The sequence below is a fragment of the Siniperca chuatsi genome, linkage group LG18 (genome assembly GCF_020085105.1).
Source record: "Siniperca chuatsi isolate FFG_IHB_CAS linkage group LG18, ASM2008510v1, whole genome shotgun sequence".
Classification (NCBI taxonomy): Eukaryota; Metazoa; Chordata; class Actinopteri; order Centrarchiformes; family Sinipercidae; genus Siniperca; species Siniperca chuatsi.
Window position 1 is genome coordinate 1,871,655 of NC_058059.1, and position 24,887 is coordinate 1,896,541.

Sequence of the window (24,887 nt, forward strand, 5' to 3'; positions counted from 1 at the left end):
AGTGGTATCGATCTTCTCATCTAATTCTCAGCAAGACAACGGATAAGCATACTTCCCAAAATGTGATTTCACTTCTGTACTGTATGTATATATATATATATATATATATATATATATATATATATATATATATATATATATATATATATATATATATATATATATATATATATATATATATATACTTGCTCCTAGAGATGAACTCCATCGATTTCCCACCTCAGCGTGTGTCTCCAGGTGTTGGGGAGTTTTACTGCATATGTTTTACAGTAGCATAAAGCCTTCAGTGTCTCCAGAGGGAGCCGTGTGAAGTCTGATAAATGTCCCCAAGTGATGTCACCTGAGTCAGCGTCTGTGATTACGACAATGTTACGGGAGTGAAATGATAAATCGGCAGAGTACGCGGTGAGGAACTCATTATTTGAATGGTAAGTTTTGTTATATTCTTCAAATCAGCTGTCGATGTCACTGTCTGAAAAATCACTTTGTATTTTGAAGAAATTCCTGCCAAGAAACGATACTGCAGTTAAATCAAATCAGCTGAAGATGACAGTTATGTGGCCTCATAGACAGTTTATATTTTTCCTTTTCATTCATACATTTACAGGCACATTTGTTGCTCTGTGGATTCTAATATCTCAAGTGTACAACAGGCTAGAACAAAGGAAGAAAAAAAAAACAAAACCACCTCCAGTATCCACTCATGCAAAGAAGAAAAATACAGAACATCAATAAAATATACGCTGTTTAAAGAAAGAAAGACAAAAAAAAAATCATTATAGCCTAGAGAGACATGTAAATAAGCAGCCTCCTGTTGGGACCAGTGTGTGTTTGTGTCTGCATATGTATTTCTGATGATTGATCAGCAGCGTACAGTATTGCATTACTCTGTACAATATAATAGGCCTACAGGGATTAGCAAGTTGAAGGATCCTGGATCAATTATTCATTCTCTATTGACTTGGTTCTACTTCTCCATGCAGCCTGAATGTGTGTGGTGGGTGATTTATTCTGAGCACGAACACACACACACACACACACACACACACACACACATATACATATAATCAAAGAGAGTAGCCTATGTATTCATGCTGTGTCTACTTGATTTAATCCTCTGGGAAATGTGTGTGAGTTTGTGGTGTCGGGAGCGCGACAAGTAAATTGGACAGCGTGTGTCTCAGTGCGATGCTAAATTGGAGTCAGGTGTTGGATATGGGAAGCACTGCAGATCGTTGTGTGTAAAAGGAGGAAGTGAGCTTATTTGGCTGCTTGTTAAATGCTGGGCTTGTGCGTAGATGAGAGCCATTGTGAGATGCTGAAACAAATAGGATGTGATTGAATAAGGGCAGAGGGAAATAAAAGGAAAGACAAATAAAGATAAGAGGAGAGAAAGGGGAAGATGAAAAATGGGAGTGGGCAGCTCGAGGAGAAAAGGCAAATTCAAAATGAATGGGAAAACTGAATGAAATTTTGCATTTCCAGATCTATTTAAAGGATAGTGCTGGTGTTATTCCATGTTCATATTGTCAACAAATCTAATGAAAACACCAAAACCAACCAACATCTGCGACTCTCAGCTGCGAGCCCATTGGTTCCTGCTGAAGACGTAAATCTTTAAAAACACCTCACAGATATACAGTTTCATGTTTAAAAAGGCTCAGTAGTTTCCTCAAACAGCTGCTCGCTGTAGTTTTTATCAGACTAACAGGAGGAAACAGAGCATCTGTTGGGGACTACTTTCAGTGGCGGATGAATCCACATGTGGTGCTGTAGTGAGTGTTTGGGGCAGCAGGACGGTGTGTGTGGGACTGAGTCAGAATAAACTACAGTGTGTGTGTTCATGGTGATGAAGGAACATGTCACCCAGTGCAACAGAGCTGATGTGATTTAATAGTTTCTGGACAACGATGGAGGAAGAAGATCCATCAGCTGTGATTCACACACACACACACCTGTTAGCAGATACGTTCACTGCTGGTTTGAGTCTGAACATGTTGACAAGAAGGAAAATATAGAATATCTTCAGATTTCGCCTTTCATACTTCCTGATATTTTTACCCAGTAATGTGAGACCAGGCTTTGGTTGTGCAGTTTGATGTGAAATTGCTTTGAAGTGTCACTCTTACCCATATAGTTGATGATGAAGCCCTCGCCCTTGCCAAAGATGAGCCCCGCTGGATCGGAGTGGAAGGTGACAGTGAGGTCAGGGGTGGTGGAGGCGAGCTTGAAGGGGCTGCTTCCTCCGACGTACCGCCCCAGGATACGAGTCGTGACTTCATCGCCGTCAGTGATGGTCAGCATGTCACTGTCGCTGATGTTCAGTCTGAGGACGGAAAGAGAGAGTACAGCCAGCGGTATCAGTTATGACGACTCAGAGTGCAGTCGTGTCGACAGCCGACTGCGTGGGAGACGAGCTGACCTCAAAGGCTAAACGCTGCATTCGTCCACAGGCGAAGTGTTTAACAGTCTGTAAACAGAGCCATGTTTTTATTGCCCCAGAGACGCGTTTCACCACAGAGCAGAGGCTTCTTAAAGATGCAGTTTTTGAAAATTGAAATATCTGTAAATGTGATATGGCATAAATCTACCAAAGGATTTAAGTATGTAATCGGATTAGTGCTTGCAGGGAGTGTTGTTTAACTTGTCAAACCCATTTAATACCATGGAAAAAATAATTAAAAATGAATTAAAATGATTTTCAAAGGATATGGTGGCGATATTGAAACCTTGGTTATTGTACTCACTACATGTTGATTTACCTTAAGTTTACCTTTCTTATTTACAGTATGTGTCGTGTAGCTGCACTGTAAAATACACTGTGGAAAATTGTATATTTTAGCTGGAGTAATTTTACTATTTTATTTTGGACTGTTGCAGAGTTAAGGTTATCATATTATTACTTCAATAATTTCCATTTTAATATCATTTACAGCACTATTAAAATGAATGTTTATGAGGAAAATTGAAAGGAACAGTTTGACATCTTGGGAAATACGCTTATTTGCTTTCTTGCTGAGAGTTAGATGACAAGATCAATACTAATCTTTTATGTCTGTACGGTGAATATAAAGCTACAGCCAGCACCCGGTTAGCTTAGCTTAGCATAAAGACTGGAAGCAGGGGCAAACAGCTAGCCTGGCTCTGTCTAAAGGTTAAACAAAATCCACTCAGCAACACCTCTAAAGCTCACAAATTAACACTTTGTATCTTGTTCAGAACTGAAACCAGCCAATGATCCCTCCCAGCTTGTGAAATTAGCGTGGACTGTACTGAGGAGAACTGGATACTGTGTTCAAAGACGGCGCCCCGTTCATTCCTATTAAAGTTGCTCACTCGGCGCCAAAAAGAAGTCTCTGTGGGCCCACAGAGCATGCTCAGTAGAGTCCTTCTGGGGCTTTTGTCAGAAGGCCATCACAGGATGTGTAACAACTTTCCGACATTTTAATGCCCAGAAGACTGAAATGTTTTTGATCCGACCTATGTGTGGTCCAGCCAGACATAGCTCAGTTTTCATGGATGTTTCCATTAATAATAATAGCTGCACAGTTTCTGCCATTTAGTCAAGAATTTGAAAATAGTTATTGATCCCTCTTTTCAGCCATAAGAATCACAAAATCTGCTTCTTTGCGTAATGTAGCCAAGATCCGGCCCATTTGATCAAACTAAATCCTTCTGCATGCTTTCATAACATCCAGCACTACCGCAATGTGCTTCTCTCCGGCCTTCCCACGACAGCTTTAAGAGTTCTTCATTTGGTCCATTGTGCGCTGGCCACCAATCCAAGCCACAGCTGATTTTCAAATCCTCTATCTGAATTACAAGGCTTTAAACGGATTGGCTCCCTCCCACATCTCCAGTGTTATTACTCCATATACTCCACCTCATCCTTTATGTTCGCTTGATGCTGGTTGTTTAACTGTTTCTAAATTTAACAAAAATATTTTTAAGGTAGAGCCTTTGCTCATCAAGCTCCCCTTTCTTTGGAATAAACTCCCACTGCAAATTCAGGAGGCAGCTCTGTTGAGATTTTCAAATCTAGGCTTAAAACCCATCGTTTCTCTGTGCTTTCTGGGAGAAATGATAAACAGTCAGACTGCACCGAGCTTCACCAGGATCGGCTCATTTATCTACAAACAAAGCTTAGCATGGAAGTTTCTGAGACATGCGAGGGATAGATGAAAGATTGAGCCAAAGATTTAGCCACAGTGGCCAGCTCTGGAGCGAGCCAGTGAAAGTACAGAATCAGGAAGAGGGCAGAACATTCGGGTGAAAACTGCAGTGGCAGTCTTATCAGCATGCTCTGTAAGTTTTGAATTTAATGGTTCAGTATGAGCAGGATTAGAGGAATATCAATAGACGGGGTGCTGGGCCCCTCACTGTGTCGCCACACTCACAACTCCCCGCATACATTTTTAATGATAACATTTGGTTCTTTTTCGGGCCAAACTTTGGATCGGAGCAGAAGTTTTCATGTTTATGAGTCTGCGTGTGCTGGTGTAGTTCTCACAGTTGTACATCAAGCAGCACCCGCTTGTCCTCCCCGACATGTATCGTCCAGCTGCAGTCCTCTCCCTCTCCGTACCACTCTGGCCAGTTTGGAGACAGAATCACCCCACCTGGACCAGTCAGGTCGCCTCCACACTGCGCTGCAGATTAAAGAACGAGGAACAAGAGAGAGTAAAAGTCAGAAATACGGAAGATTTAAAGGAGCATCTTTTTTGCTTCCTTGCCATGAGTTAAGTGATCATGTCTGTACGGTAAATATGAAGCTAGCGCCAGCAGCTGGTTAGCTTAGCTTGTGAGGATTAAACAAACAAGATATAACGTGTTAATTAGTGAACTTTAGAGTTGCTGGTAGGCAGAGTCAGGCTAACTAACCGATCTGTTCTTCAGCTGCAGTGATTTAAGAGAACTCGTGGCATTCAATAATTTTCTCATATTTATTCCAGACCTTTCATATAAGTCATGCACAGATAGTCTGTCTTTCTCCCAAAAAACACTTTATTATAATTACAACGCCTTGTGAATTTTGAGATTAAATAAGTTACAGACATCCAAGAGGGTAGGTGTGGTTTTCAGAGGGGGGGAGTATTATAATACTGTCTTTTTAGGAGAATAATAACTGTAATAAAAAGTTGTGTTTTTTTACTTGCAGAGGAAGCAACATGACTTTTATCAGGCCTGAGTAGTGTCAGGATTGGTTAGGTTTAGGAATAAAGAAAGACAGAAAGCCCTGAAGGCAAACTTCTCCCACCTGCCATACAGACCCAACAACCTCCACCAAGAAGTTACGGCCATGGCAGACTGTATGATGCCTGAGAGGCAAAACCCGGGAACAAAAAGTCAACCAAGCACCCGTTGCTTTCTTTGAGCTCACGGTCATAACGCAAGGCGACTTAGATGAGCGTATCAACGAGTGGAGTTGGACAGTCAGAGGTGGTGAACATCCTCCATTATAACACCTGACAGCAAATAAAGAATGCGACTGATGCAGTTAATGACACTGCTAATTCTTTATTCTGTTTTCATCTGCTGATTTCCAACAGCGGGACAGGAGCCACGGCGCGTTCTTCTTTTTACTCTTGGGAGACATTTTTTTGTGAACGAAACTGGCTGCAAACAGAGCAGAACAAGTAACCTTATATAGCAATTTGCAGTTGTCTATTATGCTAATGATCAAACCTCAGGTGGCCTTGAAACGAGCGATTTAAGTTTGAGAAGTTAGGAGAGTTACCTGAATCTGATTTGGAACCCTTGTAGAAGCAAATCTCACACAAAAAAGTAAAAGATTTTTAAGACTAAAAAAATAAAATGCAAAACTGTGCTTGTCTCTGCTTCCTGTCCTCAGTGTTACCTTTGCATAGCGGCTCTGTGTCGTTCCAGTATGGATCCCTCGCACTGATGCACTCGATAACCGGGGGGCCTTGTTCTAGAGAGTGGCCCGGGTCACAACTGAACTGAATCACAGCTCCAACCCCGTACAACGGGTCGGAGGTTGTGAAGTTCCCATTCTGGAGGTATGGCTCGTAGCAGTGGCCACGCTCGAAAGCTGGGGGAGAAAATAAGAGGACAGACGGACAGAAAGCTCAGTCGTCTTCAAACGGAAAGCTAAATGTGTCTTGTTAGAGTCGCACCGTGTGGCTTTTTGAATATGACATATTTTTATCATTCTCTTTGTGATATCTCTCTGTGTAATTTCCATAAACAGATGCCAAGATGATTGGTAGCTTCTCAAAAAACAATCACACATTAAATCTGGGTTCTTCTCGCAAAGATGATTCTCTGTCTCTTCACTGATGAGGATAAACACGTTGAAGGGATCTTTCCATCCCTCCACAGTCTGACATTGCCAGAAGCTTTAGCTCAGATTATGTTGGACGGCCAGCCCTCTTCCTGGCGAGCCCGCCAAAATAGACTTGGCAGTGCACGATGTAGGCAGAAACACAGAGCCTTGCAATTGTTTACATAATTACACTGTAATTATAGAAATATAACAATACATCTAGTATGATTAAATTGTGCTGCTGTTTTATTTGCGATTAGTAGCTTTTGTACCTTCATAGCGGATGTTGAATCCCATGTTGTGGTTGGGCTGATCAGTGATGAACTGGATCCTTACAGCTGGACCTTCACTGATCACTCCCTCAAAAGGTATCTGGCCGCCCCGGCCCGAGTCGAACAGCACCACGGAGCCAGCGTCCAGCCCGCTCCACAACACCAGCCTGCAGGGATGGAAAGACTGTGTGCATGAGTGGGTGTGAAAGTGAAAACTTCAGCGGGAGTTCGGCTGAAACAGACAAACATACTCACAGTATGGGATCCACTGCTCTGAACAACTGTGCTGTCACTAGGGAACATTTAGGAGGCTATACAAGGAGCGATAAACAAAAATGTTGCTTGCAGCCAGCAAGAAAGCTAAACAAGAAATTGGTATAGAGCTAATCCTCTAAGGAAACAGCAAGAGCTACTGAATAATGTTTGAGATATTAATTCAATGGTCACTTGTTTGCAGCAGAAACAAGCTGTAAAGACAAAACTGACATTTGATAACCTTTGATATGGTACATTAATGTTAAATAACTGGAAATTAAAATGTACATGTCTACATACCCAGTGACTATGTGTTCTATATTGTGTTGTATGTTTGCGTCTGTCACATGTTGTCGTTTCTGTATCTGAAAACCCAACAATACTGAAAGAATAAAAAAGAAGGTAAACACCTTCAGACTCGTGGATCCAGGCAGAGGGAACAGCGTAACACCCGGTACAACACACGAGGACGGGCACTCCTACCTGTCAGTGGGTCCCAAGGCCAGTCTCTCCAGGTGGAGGTGCAGCCTCTGGTCCTTGGGTGCCTCCAGGGACCAGGAACAGGAGCGGTCCTGGGTGGCATTAGGCCCGTGGTGGGGAGAAGGGGACAGCACCCTCCCCACGGTAGCGTTCTTCACTGTGCCCCCACAAAGAGCTACACAGAAGAGTTTTAACTTTTATTTATTCAAAGGCGCAATGTGATGAGTCATAAAGACACAAGCATATGTACAGCATGTTTTTGCTCTCTCACTTACAAGTATGCTGCATATGGGGAATTCAAACTAACAAGAAAACATGTTGAGGTTTTTTATACAAAGTAAAAGAAAACTCAACTCAACTCACAACTTTTCAGCCAACACGGACGAAAAGTCTTTCAATGGAAATTTGAAGTAGCGCTGAAATGATTGGTCGATTAATTGATTTGTCTATCGACAGAAAATTATTCAGAAACTATTTTGTTGATCAGTTGGACGTTTAGGTGCTTTTTCTAAAGCATAAATGCCAAACATCACTTTGTTCCAGCTTCTTAGATGCAATGATTTGCTGCTTTTTCACCCGGGGCTTTCGGAAAACTGTGATGGGATTTTATTGACCAAACGATTCATCGATGAATAGAGAGAACAATAAGCAGATTCATCAACCATGAGTATAATTACTTGTTGAACATCAACATTTGCATGACAATTGGGAAACTCCATCTGCTAAGGAAGACCATGTGATACAATCGAAAGCTCCAGAGCACCTACTGAGTGGACCTTGAGGTGAGATTGTTTTGCCGGCTAAAAGAAATTTGTACAAAATCTCATGTTATTCATTCATTCACATCACAGCAGTAGCTTTGCTGTGCTTCAGATATTTGTAATTGCGAAGACACTGGTGGTTCGTTCTGGTGCCACGGAGAGAGGCAGTCTGCAGGATCTTATTCTAACCAAAGAGGGGAACAACTCAGCGACACGGCAACAACCAACAACACTCACCTCTGCAGCTGGGCACCTTCCCGCTCCACACCGGCAGGGAGGCGTTGAGGCAGGTGAGCAGCGGCTCCCCCTGCAGGTGGTAACCCATGTGGCAGTGAAAGCGGGCGGTTCCTCCGGGGAGCAGGTCCAGCACGGACACCTCCCCAAAGTGAGGCCTCTTTGGCAGTGAACAGCTGAGCCTGAAGACTGGGCACAGAGGGGGACATCAGGGAGGAGGTTGACAAGTGCTGTATCAGGATGGCAAGTAAGCATCAAATCCAATAACTCAGTGCTTGTGTTACTATTACAACTATTATTACCATTACTAATGTTTTATAGGTACACAACTCTACTGCTGCTGCTGTTACAGTAACAGCCACTGGTATTCATACTGCTACTGCTTCTACTTCTGCAATAAATACGACTAAATACTGCAATAACGAAAAGACAATCTGCCAATCGCGCCCACTTACTGGCCAGATATGCAGAAGAGGGAAAGTGTGTGAGGTTTTAACACGTATGTACATTTGAAGCCCACTGAGGCCTTTGGAGTCCAGCATGCCTGTGAACTGTAGGAGGAAACCCACGCATACGGTGAGAACAAACCAGGACCTTCTTGCTGTAAGGCAGCAACCGCTGAGCCAACGTGCGGACGTGATTATACTTTATGCTGACTTTGTATAAATCAGTGTATGCTACAGCTGAGTGGTCACCACTGTATGTACGCAGGTGCATCTGTCGGTTGACTTTCAATTACAGTTCCCTCCTCGAGCTGATATATGTCCAAGCAAAAAACATGACCTGAACTCCTAAGATGTTTTCCAGCCAGGCAAGCAGCGATGGCACTGTTTAGTTTCAGACTGAAATATCGCAGCTATTGGACGGATTGCTTGTAAATATATTCATGATCCCCAGCGGATGAATCCTAATGACTTGGGTCATCCCCTGCCTCAGTTTAAGTGAAAGTCTTGACAACTGTTGGATGGATTACAAACATTCGTGGTCTTTGGTGACTTTTCATCAAGTGAATTACGGCTCTTTCGGCTCTTCATTAAGAAGCACTGCTGCTGGTCGCTGCCTCAGTTTCATATTACATAAGAACTTATTTGTTGCAAGAAATGAACATGCAAGATTCTTCATCTGCAATCATATTGTCATCTGTCATATTGATGGTTAAAAAGTGAGAAAAAGTTAGTTGTATAACAAAAATAACACCCTACTAATGAAATACTGGGTTATGGCTAATAAATAATTGTGCAACTCTATACAGACACATACTGTATATATTTCAATTTAATTTGTATAATATGAAACAAAAGGAGGGGGGGGGTCGCCTCGGCTCCCATCGTTCACTTAAGCGACACGTCACTATTTTCATCTGGTGTCAAAATTTCAACATCTCCAATACTTTACTTCGAAATTGATGACCTTCAGTCTCAGCTATACTTTGTGTTTGGTGCTAGCTGGCATGTTAGCACATCTTAACACGCTCAACTGTAAATACTGAATTTAATGATAAATAAAACTATAATAATAAAAAAAGCAATTGTAGAATTTCTCAATTTCTCATCATTTAACACATTTTAGTTTTCAAATGACAAATTCACATTTTAAAGCCAAATTAAATGGTCTGGTGGAGTTTACATCTGGTTTCTCACAGCATCTCAAACTACATTTGGACTGGTTCTTTTTCTAGTGTACAAACATTTATTTTGTTGTATATTTTATCATGTATCAGTAAAGGTAATGCATGTTTGGGGTTCACCATGACACGTCTTGCTCACGATCCAGCTGTCAGTAAAATACACTTTTGCAGGTTTGGGCTTCAGGACTTGTTGCCATGACAACAGTTTCAGATGGATTTTAAACCAGCTTTGAAGAACCAAAAAAAAAAAAAATCCAGATTTATGTCAAGTCGTCAACAATCTAATCTGGATAAGCAAGAAGAACGGGACCCTGGCCTATTTGTGTTGTTTTTCGTGCCTGGTCTTGAGCACACCTGTCTCTGCAAAGGTATTTGAATCAGTCAGCACCACTCTGATCTGTCCTCCTACCTGGAGCTGAGGTAAAAGGATTAGATGGCTGTGATTAATGGCACAGGTGGGTCTTAACACTCTGATGCTTCCGCCCTTTCCAGTCCTTGTCATATCCATTATAGGCTGGCACAGCCAAGTGCACACGAACACACACACACACACAGAAACATACACAACACACACACACACTCTACTGTATACAAACTCCCATATTCTCAGCCTCCTAATGAGATGAGAGCCAATTAATCAGAGCTCTAATCAGCTAATTCACACGACAGATTCAATCACAGCGCTAAGTGATTAGATGAGAAGATTTTTTGATTACGCAATTATCATGTATACAGAGCACAAACAGCGCCTACAGCCCTAATGAAGAAATCACATGTGCCGAATCTGTACAGCGTGTTTATGTGAGTTTGTGTACACTCGTGTCTATATGTGTGCACACATCCAGAGCGTGGACTCACTCTGATAGTGCAGCTGGAAGATGCCCATGCTTCCCTCCGGTGTAGAGCGGTAGTAGACGGACAGAGTGTTGGTGGGACTGCGGATCACCTGACCTTCAACCAGCAGCGTCTGATTGGCCAGGACCATCTGGGCACCTCGTTCATCTGCGCCCCTGATGGACAGCTGCTCACCCTCCGAGAGGTTCACGCTCTTCACCTGGACACACGGGAAGACACTAGTTACAATAAAACACCAGGAAAATAGCCCTCAGATTTTGTTCCTCTTTAAAATGTTTCCAAGTTATGACTTCGTCTATTGATTTGGCTTTTCTTTCTTTTTTGGCTTTTAGATAGTGCGCTGGTAAATAAGGCATAATGGTACTCAGGCTGCACGAGATACTATAAAGGGATGTTTGTTATTGCCTCGCATTACTCTAAGGAAGACGCACAGAGAATCACTTACTGTGAGCTTGTTTAGAAACTTACTGAAAAACACGAAAGAAAGGATGTGATAACTCCCCCTGCTGAGCTTCCAGCCTTATAAACTGGAATTATTACAGTCTAGTTTTCAGTGGTGGACTGTAACTGAGTACATTTACTCATCTACTGTACTTAAATACACGTTTAGGGTACTTGTACTTGAGTATTTTCTTCTCGTGCCACTTCGTTTCAGCCGTATAAACATGATATTTTATAAGCGCTTCACATGTTTTGTATGAAAACAAATCTTAATTTGTAAAGTAACTAGTAACTAAAGCTGTCAGATAAATGTAGTGGAGTAAAAAGTCCAATATGCGGTGGAGTGGAAGTAGAAAGTAGCATGAAAAGAAAAGTCTCAAGTAAAGTACCTTAAATCTGGACTTATGTACAGTGCTTGAGTAAATGCAAACTAGTATAAAGAAGGTTAAATGTGGATGAATAAACAGCTCAAATTCAGCTGTAACTTATTTGCTGCCTTAATCTTCTTGTTCACATTCAGCCGCTGTGCTCATGAGCCCTTGTTTGCAGCACAGGGCCGATTCTGTCGTTGGCTCTGGGTTTCAGTTTGCATCATGATGTTGCAAATTCCTTGGTGAGCAGAAAAAACAACAAGAGTGCTAAACTCCTGTTCGAAAATGTGGGAATCAGTGACTTTGGTAATACATGAAATCTCTGTGCCGTACCAATAAAACTGTCAGTTGCAGTGAACTGAAATTAAATTGTGTGTGTGTGACATTGTACTGCTATCTCTCTGAGGACCAATTCAAGGTTAAGGTTAGAGTTAGGTTTAGGTCAGGGTTAAGGTAAGAGTTGGGATTAGGGATTTAGTTGTGCTGGTTAAGGTTAAGGTTAGGTGCTAGGGAAGGCAATATGTCAATGAGGGTCCTCACAAGCATAGAAAGGCAACCATAGTGTGTGTGTATGAGAGAGAAAGAGTGCTGTTGTCCAAATGTTTTCAAAAAAGATGTTCAGTCTGCTGTTGCAGTAAGGTTTTAAAAGTACTTACATTTTCAGATTGTTAAGTGTTAAATACATGTATTTTTTCCTTAACTGTGTCCTGACTGCATGTAAACTAATGTCAGTATTCGTTTCATACAGTGTTTTGGCGATACTGCGGAGTATTCAGACCGCTGTTACAAAGTAAAAGTCATGTATTTAAAATCCTGCTTAAGTAAAAGTACAGAAGTATTAGCTGTAAAATGTAGTTAATGTATCTGCAGTAAAAGTTCTGGTTCTGCAGTAAAACGTCTCCTGTGACTGATATCTGATTCTGTCTGACATTATTAGATTGTTAATACTGAAGCATCAACGTTAGAGCAGCGTTTTACTGTTGTAGCTGCTCGAGGTGGAGCTAGTTTTAACTGCTTTATATACAGTTAGCTAGTTTTAACTGCTTTATACACAGTTAGCTAGTTTCAACTGCTTTATATACAGTTAGCTAGTTTTAACTGCTTTATACACAGTTAGCTAGTTTCAACTGCTTTATATACAGTTAGCTAGTTTTAACTGCTTTATATACTGTTAGCTAGTTTTAACTGCTTTACATACAGTTAGCTAGTTTTAACTGCTTTATATACAGTTAGCTAGTTTTAACTACTTTATATACAGTTAGCTAGTTTTAACTGCTTTATATACAGTTAGCTAGTTTTAACTGCTTTATACACAGTTAGCTAGTTTCAACTGCTTTATATACAGTTAGCTAGTTTTAACTGCTTTATATACTGTTAGCTAGTTTTAACTGCTTTACATACAGTTAGCTAGTTTTAACTGCTTTATATACAGTTAGCTAGTTTTAACTACTTTATACACAGTTAGCTAGTTTTAACTACTTTATATACAGTTAGCTAGTTTTAACTGCTTTACATACAGTTAGCTAGTTTTAACTGCTTTATATACAGTTAGCTAGTTTTAACTACTTTATATACAGTTAGCTAGTTTTAACTGCTTTACATACAGTTAGCTAGTTTTAACTGCTTTACATACAGTTAGCTAGTTTTAACTGCTTTATATACAGTTAGCTAGTTTTAACTGTTTTATATACAGTTAGCTAGTTTTAACTACTTTATATACAGTTAACTAGTTTAGTCCAGTGGTTCCCAACCTAGGGGTCGGGCCCCTCCACAGTGTCACCAGATAAATCTGAGGGGTCGTGAGATGATCAATGGGAGAGGAAAGAAGGAAAAACAAAGTTCTGATACACAAATCTGTTCTCACATTTTTTTTTGTACTTTTTTCTAACATTTGTTTTTTTGTAAAACATTGGATAATTTGACCTCTTTGGACTAAAAACAATAATTTAAATGAAACCTGTGAGAAGTTTAGAGGGGAAATGTCTCTTTGTTGGAACATAACAACTCAGAGACATCTGAAACATGACAAGAGGCCCAAACTAAACACTGATTTTTGTAAGACGTCACAAGCAATTAAGATTGGAAAACACTGGTTTAATCTTTAATAATGTGTTGTATTTTATAAGCTTCTCATATGTTTTTTAATGTAAAATCTTAATCTGAAAAGTAACTAAAGCTGCCGAATAAATGTAGCAAAGTAAAAAGTACAATATTTCCCTCTGAAATGTAGTGGAGTAGAAGTATAAAGTAGCATAAAATGGAAATACTCAAGTAAAGTACAAGTACCTTAAGATTATACCTAAGTATAGTACTTGAGTAAATATGCTACTTTACACCACAGTTTATGTGATTATGGTCATGCCAATAAAGCCATTTGAATTTCAAAGGAAGACAGAGAGAGAGGGAGAGGGAGCAGTACCAACAGCTGCCACTAGGGGGCAGAGTTCAACCTGGGATCAGATCAGAAGCATCTTCATGGTCAAAAACAAACAGACACAAACACAGCACTGCCTTTCAGCACAATGATGTTCAGCCTGACAAGCAGTTACTCTGCTAACAGTTAGTGTGCGCTGGTTTAACAGCAGTGTAGCTGTGTGTACCTGCAGCTCCACTCCGTAGCCGGTGTACACGGTCACTGTGTAGGTGCAGTGCAAGAAGGCGCCGTCCGGCAGAGGGGGGTCATCAGAGGAGTCGATGTATCCCTCCGGGTCTGAGAAATTCACCATGCAGCTCGACAAAGCTGAGGAGAAAGCAAAGGAGTTTATTTTGCAGTTGGCCTTATTGTTTTGTTCTCAACCCTGCCTTGTAATCCCATTAATGTGAGCCAGACTGGAAACTCATTGGAAATCCCTGCTGTGTATAATTAATGACAGAAATTACAGGGATCAAAACGGCTACACAGCAGACTCAGGGAACAGCGGGGACTCGAGGCCGTTAACAGTGACTTGAAATAAACATTCACATTCTCCGTTCCTCTAAAGATTTCTGTAAGATCAGTGGTCGTTCCTCCACTACAGTTCTCTGACAGATGAAGTTACTGGTCACGTTTCAGATTAAGAGTTTGCAAACAAAACACAAACCCAGAGTCTAGTATAAAGTAGGTCCACCTCAACCTGATGGAACATTAAAATGCTGCTTTAACATTAATGCATCATTCAAAATAATCCAACATATATATATTATCAGTCACCCAGGCCATTTTTCTGCAGAATGAACACATTTTACTTTTAAGTACATTTTACTGATACTTCTGTACATTCACTTAAGTAATGTTTTGAATGCGTTAGCAAAAACACTGACGCATTATCAGCAAAATGTACTTAAAGTATCAAAAGTAAATGTAGTCATTATACAACAGAATGTCTCCTGTCAGTGTTTTATTATTATATATTATAATACTCTTAAAGATGCATTAAGTTAAGAGATATGATAAGAGGTGATATTCACATGTACCAGCAGCAGGCTGAGAGGTAAGAAGAAAAGATAAAGATTTTAATAAAATAAAAAAATAGATAAAATAAAATAAGAATTTAAAGAAATTAGAGCGATGACATTAAAAAAGCTATATACAAAATATACATTACAATACCTTAGACTATATAAGTGAATTGTGCAAAAGTCGTCCAGTAGTGCAACTCCGGCAGTATGTCACAAAATTCAAGTAACGTAGTATTATTATACATTAATATAATACAATGTTATATATAAATATAAATATAAATTAACATGTAAGCAGCATTTTAATGTTTAATCTGTAACAATGCATCATGTTTATACAGCGATCATTAGTTTTGTGTTCAAAATCTAAATCTACAAAGCAACCAGTGATCAGATAAATGCAGTGAAGTAACGAGACTAAGAGTCTGCAGCCACGCTAGCAGCTCTGTGAGGCTGTGCAGACACAGCAGTGCTTTCAGCTAAATGCTACCATCAGAATGCTAACACGCTCACAAAAACAATGCTAACATGCTGATGTTTAGCAGGTATAATGTTCACAATGTTCACCATCTTAGCTTAGTGTATTAGCATGCTAACATTTGCTAATTAGCAGTGAACACAGAGTGCAGCTGAGGCTGATGGGAGCGTCAGCAGCTCTGCAGGTGTTTGGTCAGAAACCAAAGTGTCGGACACGTTAACATGTCGACCTGATGGTGGCACTAGATGGAAAGTCAGAGGATCAGCAGAGTTATTACAGTTCATCCTGAGGGGAGCGTGAATGTCACAACTACATTTTGTGGCAATCCATCCAACAGTTGTTGAGACCTTTCACACTAAACCTCATGGTGGCGCCAGAGGAACAGTGAGGGGATCACCCTGTAGTAATTAGGTTTCATCCTCTGGACACCACGAATGTCTGTACAGAATTTCATGGCAATCCATCCAACAGTTGTTGAGATATTTCAGGCTAAGTGGTGGTAGCATGGCTGGAAAGTACAAGATTGGTTTCTGAAATGTAGTCGGGTAAAAAGTAGCATGAATTGGAAGTATTCAAGTACAAGTACCTCAAATTCTACTTAGGAACAGCACTTGAGTAAATGTACTTAGTAAGACGTTGACTGAATTAAAAATAGTGTGCATACTTCAGACTAAATGATGACTACTCTTACCTGATGAAGGTGTTCCTGTGTCTGTGTCCATGTCCAGCATCGTGCCCACAGTGGTGAGCTCAGCCTCCTGCTCAGGGGTGTGTGTCTGAGTGTGAGGCAGCTGGGAGTGTGTGTGTGTAGGAAGAGGCTCAGTTGGATCGCTGCCTCGGCCTGACACTGCAGCCGATGCTGGGGGTTTTACCCTCCTCAGTAATCCCCCGCTTTGATGCTCCAGGGAATGACTTCCAGGGAGGGAGCTGATGCTGAGTCCTCTGCCCAGAAGAGGGAGCAGGTTGTGGGGCAGAGTAGAGGGGAGTATCTCCCCTTTCTGGGAGAGAAGTTGTCCTTTTTGAGTCAGCACTGACTGTAGCAAACCTCCAGCCAATGCGCTGGAGCTTTTGCCTTTGGGGCTGCTTTCCTTTGTGCTCTCTGGTGTCACCACTGGAGACTGGGTAGAGGGTGAGGCTGTGGGGCTTTCTTTATCTGAAAAGAGTGGAAAACATGGGATGAAAATAAATCTTTGAAAATGCCCTGGGAGCACGACTCCGGGTGGTGCTGGTCCTATCAGGAGTGGGGTTATCTATCCAGCACAGCCAAAGCCCAGTCGAGCTTACCTCCACTATTCACACACACAACAAACTGAGCACACACACACACACTCACACACACACACACACAATAAGACGATGTAGTGGAGAGACAGGGCAGTTAAGCATGACAGGAGCCGAGCGAAGGGAGGGGGGGAGCAACAACAACAAAAAAAAAAACGAAATGCATAGACAGGCAAACCGCTCTGCCGTGCATGCTAAAATGCCATCTCCAGCAGCTTAGTTCAAAAACAGCACAGACCAGCATTTACACACACAAACCCACACACACACACACACACACACACATTCACATACACCCCCTGTCTTCTTGCCCACGTACTTTGCGGTCCACCCTCACAACAACCAGCAGCCGAACTCACACTCCAGCTGAAGAAGTGCTTGTGGTGCAGTCTCACTTTAATCTACATTTGAGTGTCGTTTAAACGCTCCTCGGTCAAAACCACGCAGGCCGAAGGCGTGCTGCTGCTGTCATTTTTATCAAGAAGGAAATAAGTCAGGGGAAAATATCCTCTCTGTGTTGTCAACAACGCAAGCACCTTCTTCTTGTTCTGCTGTTTTTCATCTCCAGACAGAAAATAAATAGCCTTTTTTCTTTTTTTTTTTCTGGATATACCTGCAGTACGCTCAATGTGTCAAAACGCCATCATCAAGAAACTCATTTCAGCTTTCACAGCTTGCAATTATTTAGGCAGCTACTCAGCAGCAGATGTTGACACACACACACACACACACACGGTCGTGTTTCCTTCACTTTCGGCAGCATTACGCTGATTTACATACATTCCCTGGAGACTTACCATAACCGTAACCACTACTTGCCTAACCTTAATCATAACCGTTACCTTAACCTAAAGTTTAGGTTTAGTTAATGTAATACTGTCTGTAGTAGGGGGGCATTTTGTGAAGATGTGTAACTTAATTGTTTGATGTCCAATATTGATTTGTTATTCAGTGTCACTGTGATGTTTAACTTTATATTTTTGTCAGTTTTTCAAGCTGAAGTCAAATTTCCGCTCTGGAAATCAGCTGAAAGCACCTTGAGTTTCATGCTTCAGGTTTCTGTCCTGTTAAATATGTTTATGCTCCCAAACAGAAGCATATGGCTCATCTCTGCAAATTAATGAAATTACTGTAAGGCAGATTAAAGAGTAGTGTTTTTCATTATTTTGAAATTTTATTTTAGATTTTGAATTTTCTATAAAATATAATACATTTTAATGTAATGTAAAATTTTCCATCCAGATTAATTTCATAGGAAAGTTTTTGGGCACCTCTGACCTGAACCAAGTCTTCACCCTGACATTTATTGATTTACGTTATGGGGACTTGCATTTTGTCCCCATAAGGAAGGCGAGTCCCCACAATGTGACTGTGTACACAGACTTATGTCACATGACACCTTAATAACTTAAATTTGGTTATTAAAGAGGTGTGACCAAGATAAGAAGCCTGAGTGGAAAATAAACTTGTCAGTCCTTTCTGGTAGTGAAAGTACCAGAGAGTATATAAAGTATAAAGTATATAATCTTTTCCTCAACATCTGTATGTTAGCATTGTCATTGTGAGCATGTTAGCATGCTAATGTTAGCATTTAGCTCACAGCAACCCCTGTGCTTAAGTACAGCCTCACAGAGCCGCTAGCATGGCTGTCGACTCTTAGTCTTAGTACTTTAAACAAATCACCAAACCCAGTCTGGAGATATAAATGACCGGAGAAGGCTTTTCTCACTGACTGTAAGGATTGAGAAGAATATGCTGGTAAAAGACTTCTCTCCGGTTTATTTCCCAGTTACAAACACTTCTTGCAGCTAGGATTTTAATTGGCCGGCCACTTTCTCGGTCAGGCACTAACAAGTCCTCCAACAAGTCTCGTGTGACACTGATCCTGATTCCTCTTCACTGGCTCCTCATCAAACTCAGAATCCAATTCAAGGTTCTTGTGATCACTTGTAGAGCGCTGCATGGTCAGACACCTGCCTACACTGGAGATCTACGGCAGTCCTCCACCACCAGCAGGTCTCTGAGCTCCTCTGATCAGGGTCAGACCTTTGATCCAGGCTTAAAACTAAAGGAGAGTGAGCTGTGAACTGTGGAACTCTCTCCCTTTGACTTCAGATCTGTGGATAATTGTGTATTTTACTCTTATCTTGATGTATTTCGACTTTATGCTGTTTTAATCTTCCTAAATCTGTATTTATGTCAGTTGCTGCATTTCTTTCGTGAAGCACTTTGTGACAATCTGCTCTTGAAAGGTGCTTTATAAATAAAGTCATTACTTACTGTTAAAGCTTCCAAACCACCTCACATCTCTTCTCTCATTTAAATCTTGTAACTACAGTTTACAATCCAGTTACTTGACTTTAGATATTCCACATATGTATTCACCTTGGCAGAACTGGATCCAGGTACCACGCACCTTTTAAATCTAATGAACTGCAAAGAGCTTCTATTAGCTAGACTCTTTCAGTCCTCTTGAAGATTTTAAAGTTTTATTATCTGATGTTTTCACGATTCTTGTGATTGTTCTTATTCATTCTGTTTATTGCTAGATTGTTGGTTGTCTGTCTTTATATATCGGTATGTTGTCTCTTGTGTGCTGGTCGTGTGACTATAAATATTTCTTTGTCCTAAGGTCTCTCTTTAAAAACAGGTCTTGATCTCAACGAGACAACATGATTGTCTATTGTCACCAGCCATTATAGCATTGAAAACCCCGACACAGCTAGCAGAGTCATATGTGGAACATGAGGCTTGTTAATCCACAATTAACGCCACAGGTGAGCAGGAAATTCTCGCTGAAACGTTGTGTGTACTCTGAACTGAGAGTGCATGAATCATCTATAATAACTGACTTGCTCATTAGTCTCAATAGCAGGTGAATAGACTTTTCATTTTTCAGTTCCTTGTAGTAGGAGGGGAAGTTTTAATATTAACTCCGTTCTGTCAGAACATCATTTCTTGCTGTGGTAACGTTGGCAGTGAAGACAAAAGCATGAGGTCAGCCATATCTCTGTAATGCTTCCTCCAATCGTTGTCAAAATCGCTCAGCAGGAAGACAAGGCTTCATTGTACCTGTAAGTAATGTGCTCTGATTAATGATTGTTGCTGCTTGAAGCTTGTCATTTCAGTCCTGACAATCATCATTTCTCAATCAAGTCATTGATCACAAATAGAGAGCTGAAGTCCTTCCCTCTTTTAAAGCTGCACAAATCGATATTTCTATATCAGCAATGGATCGGATGAACACGTGTAAGGTGACAGGGCTCGCTCATAGTCACAAACCCACAGCTAACGATCACCCGCCTCTGCAGTTCCCGTCAGCTCCACAGAGCTTTTAAGCGTTGTTTAGATAATATGAGGCATCAGCAGCAAGTTAGACAAATCAAAGTGGATATTATGTTTTAGTACGAAATTCCTTTTCCTTGTGATTCCCAGGACAGTGTTTGCTTGCTAAGCGCCGGTGGAGGAAGAGTAACGCAAACAGGGAACTTTGTACTAAACGTTTTGGAAGATAGCCACTTGATTTGTCAAACTTGGACTGCTGAAACTTCATATTAAAGTCAGACAAACTTTCCAATAAATAAACTTACACTGGAAGCACATTCAATGTCCAGTATGAACGGAAGCAATGATTACAGCAAGCAAAACCTGTTTCAGTGTCCACATGGACACTACACTGTTGTTTTATTATGAACCTGTCCTTTAATCTTTAGCTTCCACATGCTGCTACCGGCGGGCAGAAGCTGAAGATAACGTGCCGAGAAAACTGATTTTACAAACTGCAGCCTAAACAAGTTCACTTCTGGATGAATTCAGTTTTGGCGCCGTGTTTTGTTCCCAGCTGCAACGACGAAACATTTTGAATTCGCTAGCGCCCTGGTTTGTGCTTCCTGCTTTCTCCATCTTTGTTCAGAAACGAAGTTGAAATAATTAACGCTGGTGGTCGTATAGGGGCGTAAGATTATTTCTGTGGTAAGTCACATTGAGGCTATCAGAGCGGGGAGGGACCCTTCCAGAACGAGCACTAAATTAGACCTTAGTCTGTTGCCGAGCAGCACATCTGTGGTTTTGTTATCTTTATTGTGTTGACAGAATTTTCTCGAAAGCGTTTGAGCCATTGGTGGCTGACGATCCTTTGTCCTTAATTGGTCTCCAGTGTGTGTGTGCGCATTAACACTCACCGAGCCTTTGTTTTGTTATTGCACTCATCCCAGTTACCTCATTTATAACAAGAGGGTCATCATCTGACTTTGAACCATCTAAACAATGCGTTAGGAGAGAGACACATGAATACAGAGAGAATGGGGCAGAATTATGATGAGCTCTATGGTCTGAACCCAAATATCTAACCACACAGGCACACCGCCAGTATTCTTTAAATGAGAAATCAATGGGCTTGGGTATAGAAAATGTTTTGCCATAGTCTTTCTGATTGAGTTTAAAAAGCAGAGCCTGCTGAACATAATGTATAATTAATTTCCTGCCATATATCAGAAAAATGTGCTGACAGCTTCCATAGCTGCGCTGCTACCTGAGAAATTTGGTTCACTCATCAGATGAATAATTAAAGCCCAGATGTTGTGAAGTCCATTAAAGCACAGATTGTGTTTAGAAACAATTTCCACCATCGCAGTTTTAAAGATGAACGTGCACCATTTGGTTCTGGGGAGAAGACAATAGGCTCGTTGATAAAGGCTGACAGACTTGTGGCATTTCTGAGGTTTGTTTGATGGAAATTTGCTGTGACATTCGTTATTGTGACGGCTATAGTTTGATGGGGCATTCAGCTTTCTGAGAAGATTGTCAGCCAAGAGACTCGTCACGCAGTACGTGGAGAAGACTGAAAAAAGAGCGATTTAATAACAAAGATGATGAAGAGGATGAAACAATGAGGAAATAAACAACCTTAAAACAACCTTAAAAGCACCGATCAGGTTCTGTGTGGTTTGAGATCTTCCTTTAAAGCTTCGGCTCTCATTTAAAGTGCTACCGAGAGCTACGAGTTTGCAGGTTTTTTATTCCACTCCACAAAACCAGAGCAGCTGATTTCAGTGATCGGCACCTTCAATCAGAGGGGAGGAAATAATCAGTGAAATCAGCCGCTGCTTGTTTTCCACCAAACTGCTGGGACTGCAGCATTAATACAGCTCGCAGAAAAGCAACTGGGGGAAAAAAGCAACTAAAGGCGAGGAGTAATGAGGAACGATAATGCTGCAGGATAATAGTGCACCACCGGTCTGAACGCTGAGCAGAAAAGGTCATATGACACAAGTGGGACGAGAAAAGAACCACTGAGCAGCTTGAACACTTTAAACCTAATAAAGTGGGATCGTCGCCATGGCTGGCATGACAAAGGTCCGAAGCAGTGGCAGAAGCCTGAACCTCCTGCCTGTGTGTGCAAAGATAACCACCCGACTCTACACACCAGAACACAGTTTGAGAATATCTGTTCGGGGTGTGCAAAATAAATCACAGTGCGATTGCAAGTAATGATTGTTTTATTCTGAAGAAAGTTTCTTCCCAAATTGTCCTCCTAAAGAGACAGAAACAAAGCTTTTGTGTGATTACATTATCTTTCAAATTCAGGTGTTACTGTTTGCAGAAAAATGAGATGAAGCCAGTCAAACTTGCTGCAGTCTGTTTTCAGCCTGTTCATGTCAGTGTCCCCGGTTAACGTCCGACTACAGTTAAAGTGCATAGTTTTTGTCACCAACGGCAACATATCTGTTGGATGTCCTGTGTTCTCCTTTGAGAAAAAACATCAGAAACCGAAAGGGAGAAATTGATATTTTTTGGTTTCATGATGGCGGCCATTATCTTTGCAGCGTTGTGTCACAGGCGGAGCCGACGGTCACACTGACAGCCAGACAGCAGCCTGCCGCACCACAGGGCCACTTACAGCCTTAACTTCCAAACATCAACACACGTATTGACTCTTATTGTTGAACGAGCGACCAGACACACATTCAGAGGGGAAAACTGCTAATTAGCTGCTCAGCTGCAGCACATTAAACAGCATGTAAACGCACCTGCAAATGTCACTTTGGTCCATTTAGATGCTGCTGTGGTCCTTAACTACCACTGCTAACAACACTGTCTGCTAGTGCTAGCCGAAAATAAACCAACAATTCTTTTCTACTGGTCTACACTGGTACGTACTTCCTCCAGGAAATAGCCACAGCCTTGCACTCTAATGTCTGACATGACAAAAACTCCTGCCTTCGCCCACCGACTCGACTTTTGTATGTTCCTAACCAACAGTCAGCCATATAACGGGAGCATTACGACATTAAACAGTCTTAGAAACTCAATCAGTACTGTGTGAAAAGGTTCAGCTATAAGCAGTCCAGGTGGTGACTGACCGTAGCTGTGTGTGTTCGCTGCTGAGACCAGTTCAGTACTACGAACCCCTATACTCGACTAGACCTGACTTGACTCGGCTGCGGCTGCTGGTACTAGAGTGTTGATTTCGGAAAAATACAGAAATGAGTAATAATTCCTTGCATTTCAATTGGCCCTTTGCCGCCTGTCGGCGCTCGGGCCCAACAAATGCACTATTTACTCCGGCTTGAGTTACATGTGCTAAAAACTACAGTGCCCGGCTGTTTTAGGAAATTACTGAGCCTTTTTAGGGTACGGAGACGGACTAGCACATTGTTGGTTTTGGTGTTTTTGTGGGATTTGTTGACAATTAGTAAAATGTGGACTAACACCAGCCTTATCCCTTGGGCTCCTCTGCTATCAACATTATCTAGAAGGCGTCATGGCGGACAGAATAAACAGGTGATAAATAAATGCTGTCACCTGTGCACTAAGGTGAACTGAGAGTTTTAACCTGTATCTCCCAGCTCAGGGACATCACTGTAGGTACTTGATGAAATGAATCACATTGCTAATAACTGGTGCTAATCAGTCAGCGTTCAGTCCTAGCCATTGACTGTTTGATTTGGCTGTTTTGTACATTTGGCCCTGAACTCTGCAGGTGCAGACGTGAAAGGTCACGGTACCATCACGAGGCCGCAGGTGCTCTGAAGATACGCCTTTTTGTTTGGGAGAGCCTTGATGTCTGCTGTTTCAAAGGCCTATGGAGTACGTTGTGCTGGGTCTCCCTGGGGTGCAGGGATATCTGGGTGACCTCCCGATCACAAAGATAAAATGAAAGGGACCACTTGCTGGTCCTTGACAAGGATTTTGTAGAAAATGGGAGCATGTACTTTAGCTCACAATAACCAGGACAGTTGTGCCTATTTCAGGACATCAGTGGAGTGCATAGACAGTTTTATTGATTCTGAGAGTCTCCAAACAGCCCAATCTGTGGTGACAGCCACAGCAGAAACGGGCCTGACTGCTAGACTGGCATTACTGGGGACTGAGGTGTTCGGCTCTGTTTAATGGAACAGACACTACAGAAAGGAGGGCAAAGCTGCACACTCTTAACTCAGTCTTTTGATTTTATTTCTAAAGATCAAGTTTTGGTACATTGCCGCATTAAAGCATAAATCTAACCTTTGGGTTGTTGGTCAAAGTGAAAAATCTGAACGGTGTAAATAGGACATACTACTTTTACATTTCTCTTAATATAGTGTATAATAATAATACTCGAACTAACTAGCTAGCCTGTAATACAAGCACAATGCTGCTCTTTTGTTTCCATGTCTTCCACACGGATCATCTCCTGGTGAGGATGCTGACTTTTTATTTGGGACCTGTTAGCTTTAGCCTCAGTCCTTTTTTGGCCGCTGAGTTAGTATTAGGCCTGTATCGTGTATTTGGCCATCATACCATGCTTGAGTAATAGATTAGAAAATGGTCAAAAGAAAAAGGTAGGGTTACTTTGTTCTGCTTTGAAAGGAAAGCAAGACGACAAAAAAAGAACAATATGGAGCCGTAGATGGCTGAGAAGATGTGGGCAGGCTGGTCTGTCTGTTCTGCAGCAAAGATCAGTTTCATTGCTATCACAGTCTGAGTCAAGGCTGCAGTTTTATTGTAAAATACTGCTGTAATAATATTAAAAACAAGCTCACTACAGTTTATAATCGATCTTTTGACAGCAGCCATGTGGGAAAATCAGATTGCAGAACTGCTTAAACAAATTTCGAACATGCAAG

At 41.4% G+C, this 24,887-nt stretch overlaps 1 protein-coding gene across 4 annotated transcripts in view; it reads right to left on the bottom strand.

Moving 5' to 3' along the window:
* The window catches only part of LOC122865675 (seizure 6-like protein), a 65,360-nt gene that overhangs the window by 18,169 nt on the left and 22,304 nt on the right, over positions 1-24,887 (bottom strand). For all 4 annotated transcript variants that reach the window (XM_044174450.1, XM_044174451.1, XM_044174453.1 and 1 more), the window contains exons 2-10: positions 16,190-16,651; positions 14,183-14,322; positions 10,774-10,969; positions 8,292-8,477; positions 7,297-7,468; positions 6,559-6,725; positions 5,858-6,052; positions 4,511-4,649; positions 2,130-2,326 (exon numbers count right to left, since the gene is read on the bottom strand). In XM_044174450.1, the coding sequence (XP_044030385.1) occupies positions 2,130-2,326; positions 4,511-4,649; positions 5,858-6,052; positions 6,559-6,725; positions 7,297-7,468; positions 8,292-8,477; positions 10,774-10,969; positions 14,183-14,322; positions 16,190-16,651 (1,854 nt within the window). The remainder of the gene's footprint in view (positions 1-2,129; positions 2,327-4,510; positions 4,650-5,857; positions 6,053-6,558; positions 6,726-7,296; positions 7,469-8,291; positions 8,478-10,773; positions 10,970-14,182; positions 14,323-16,189; positions 16,652-24,887) is intronic.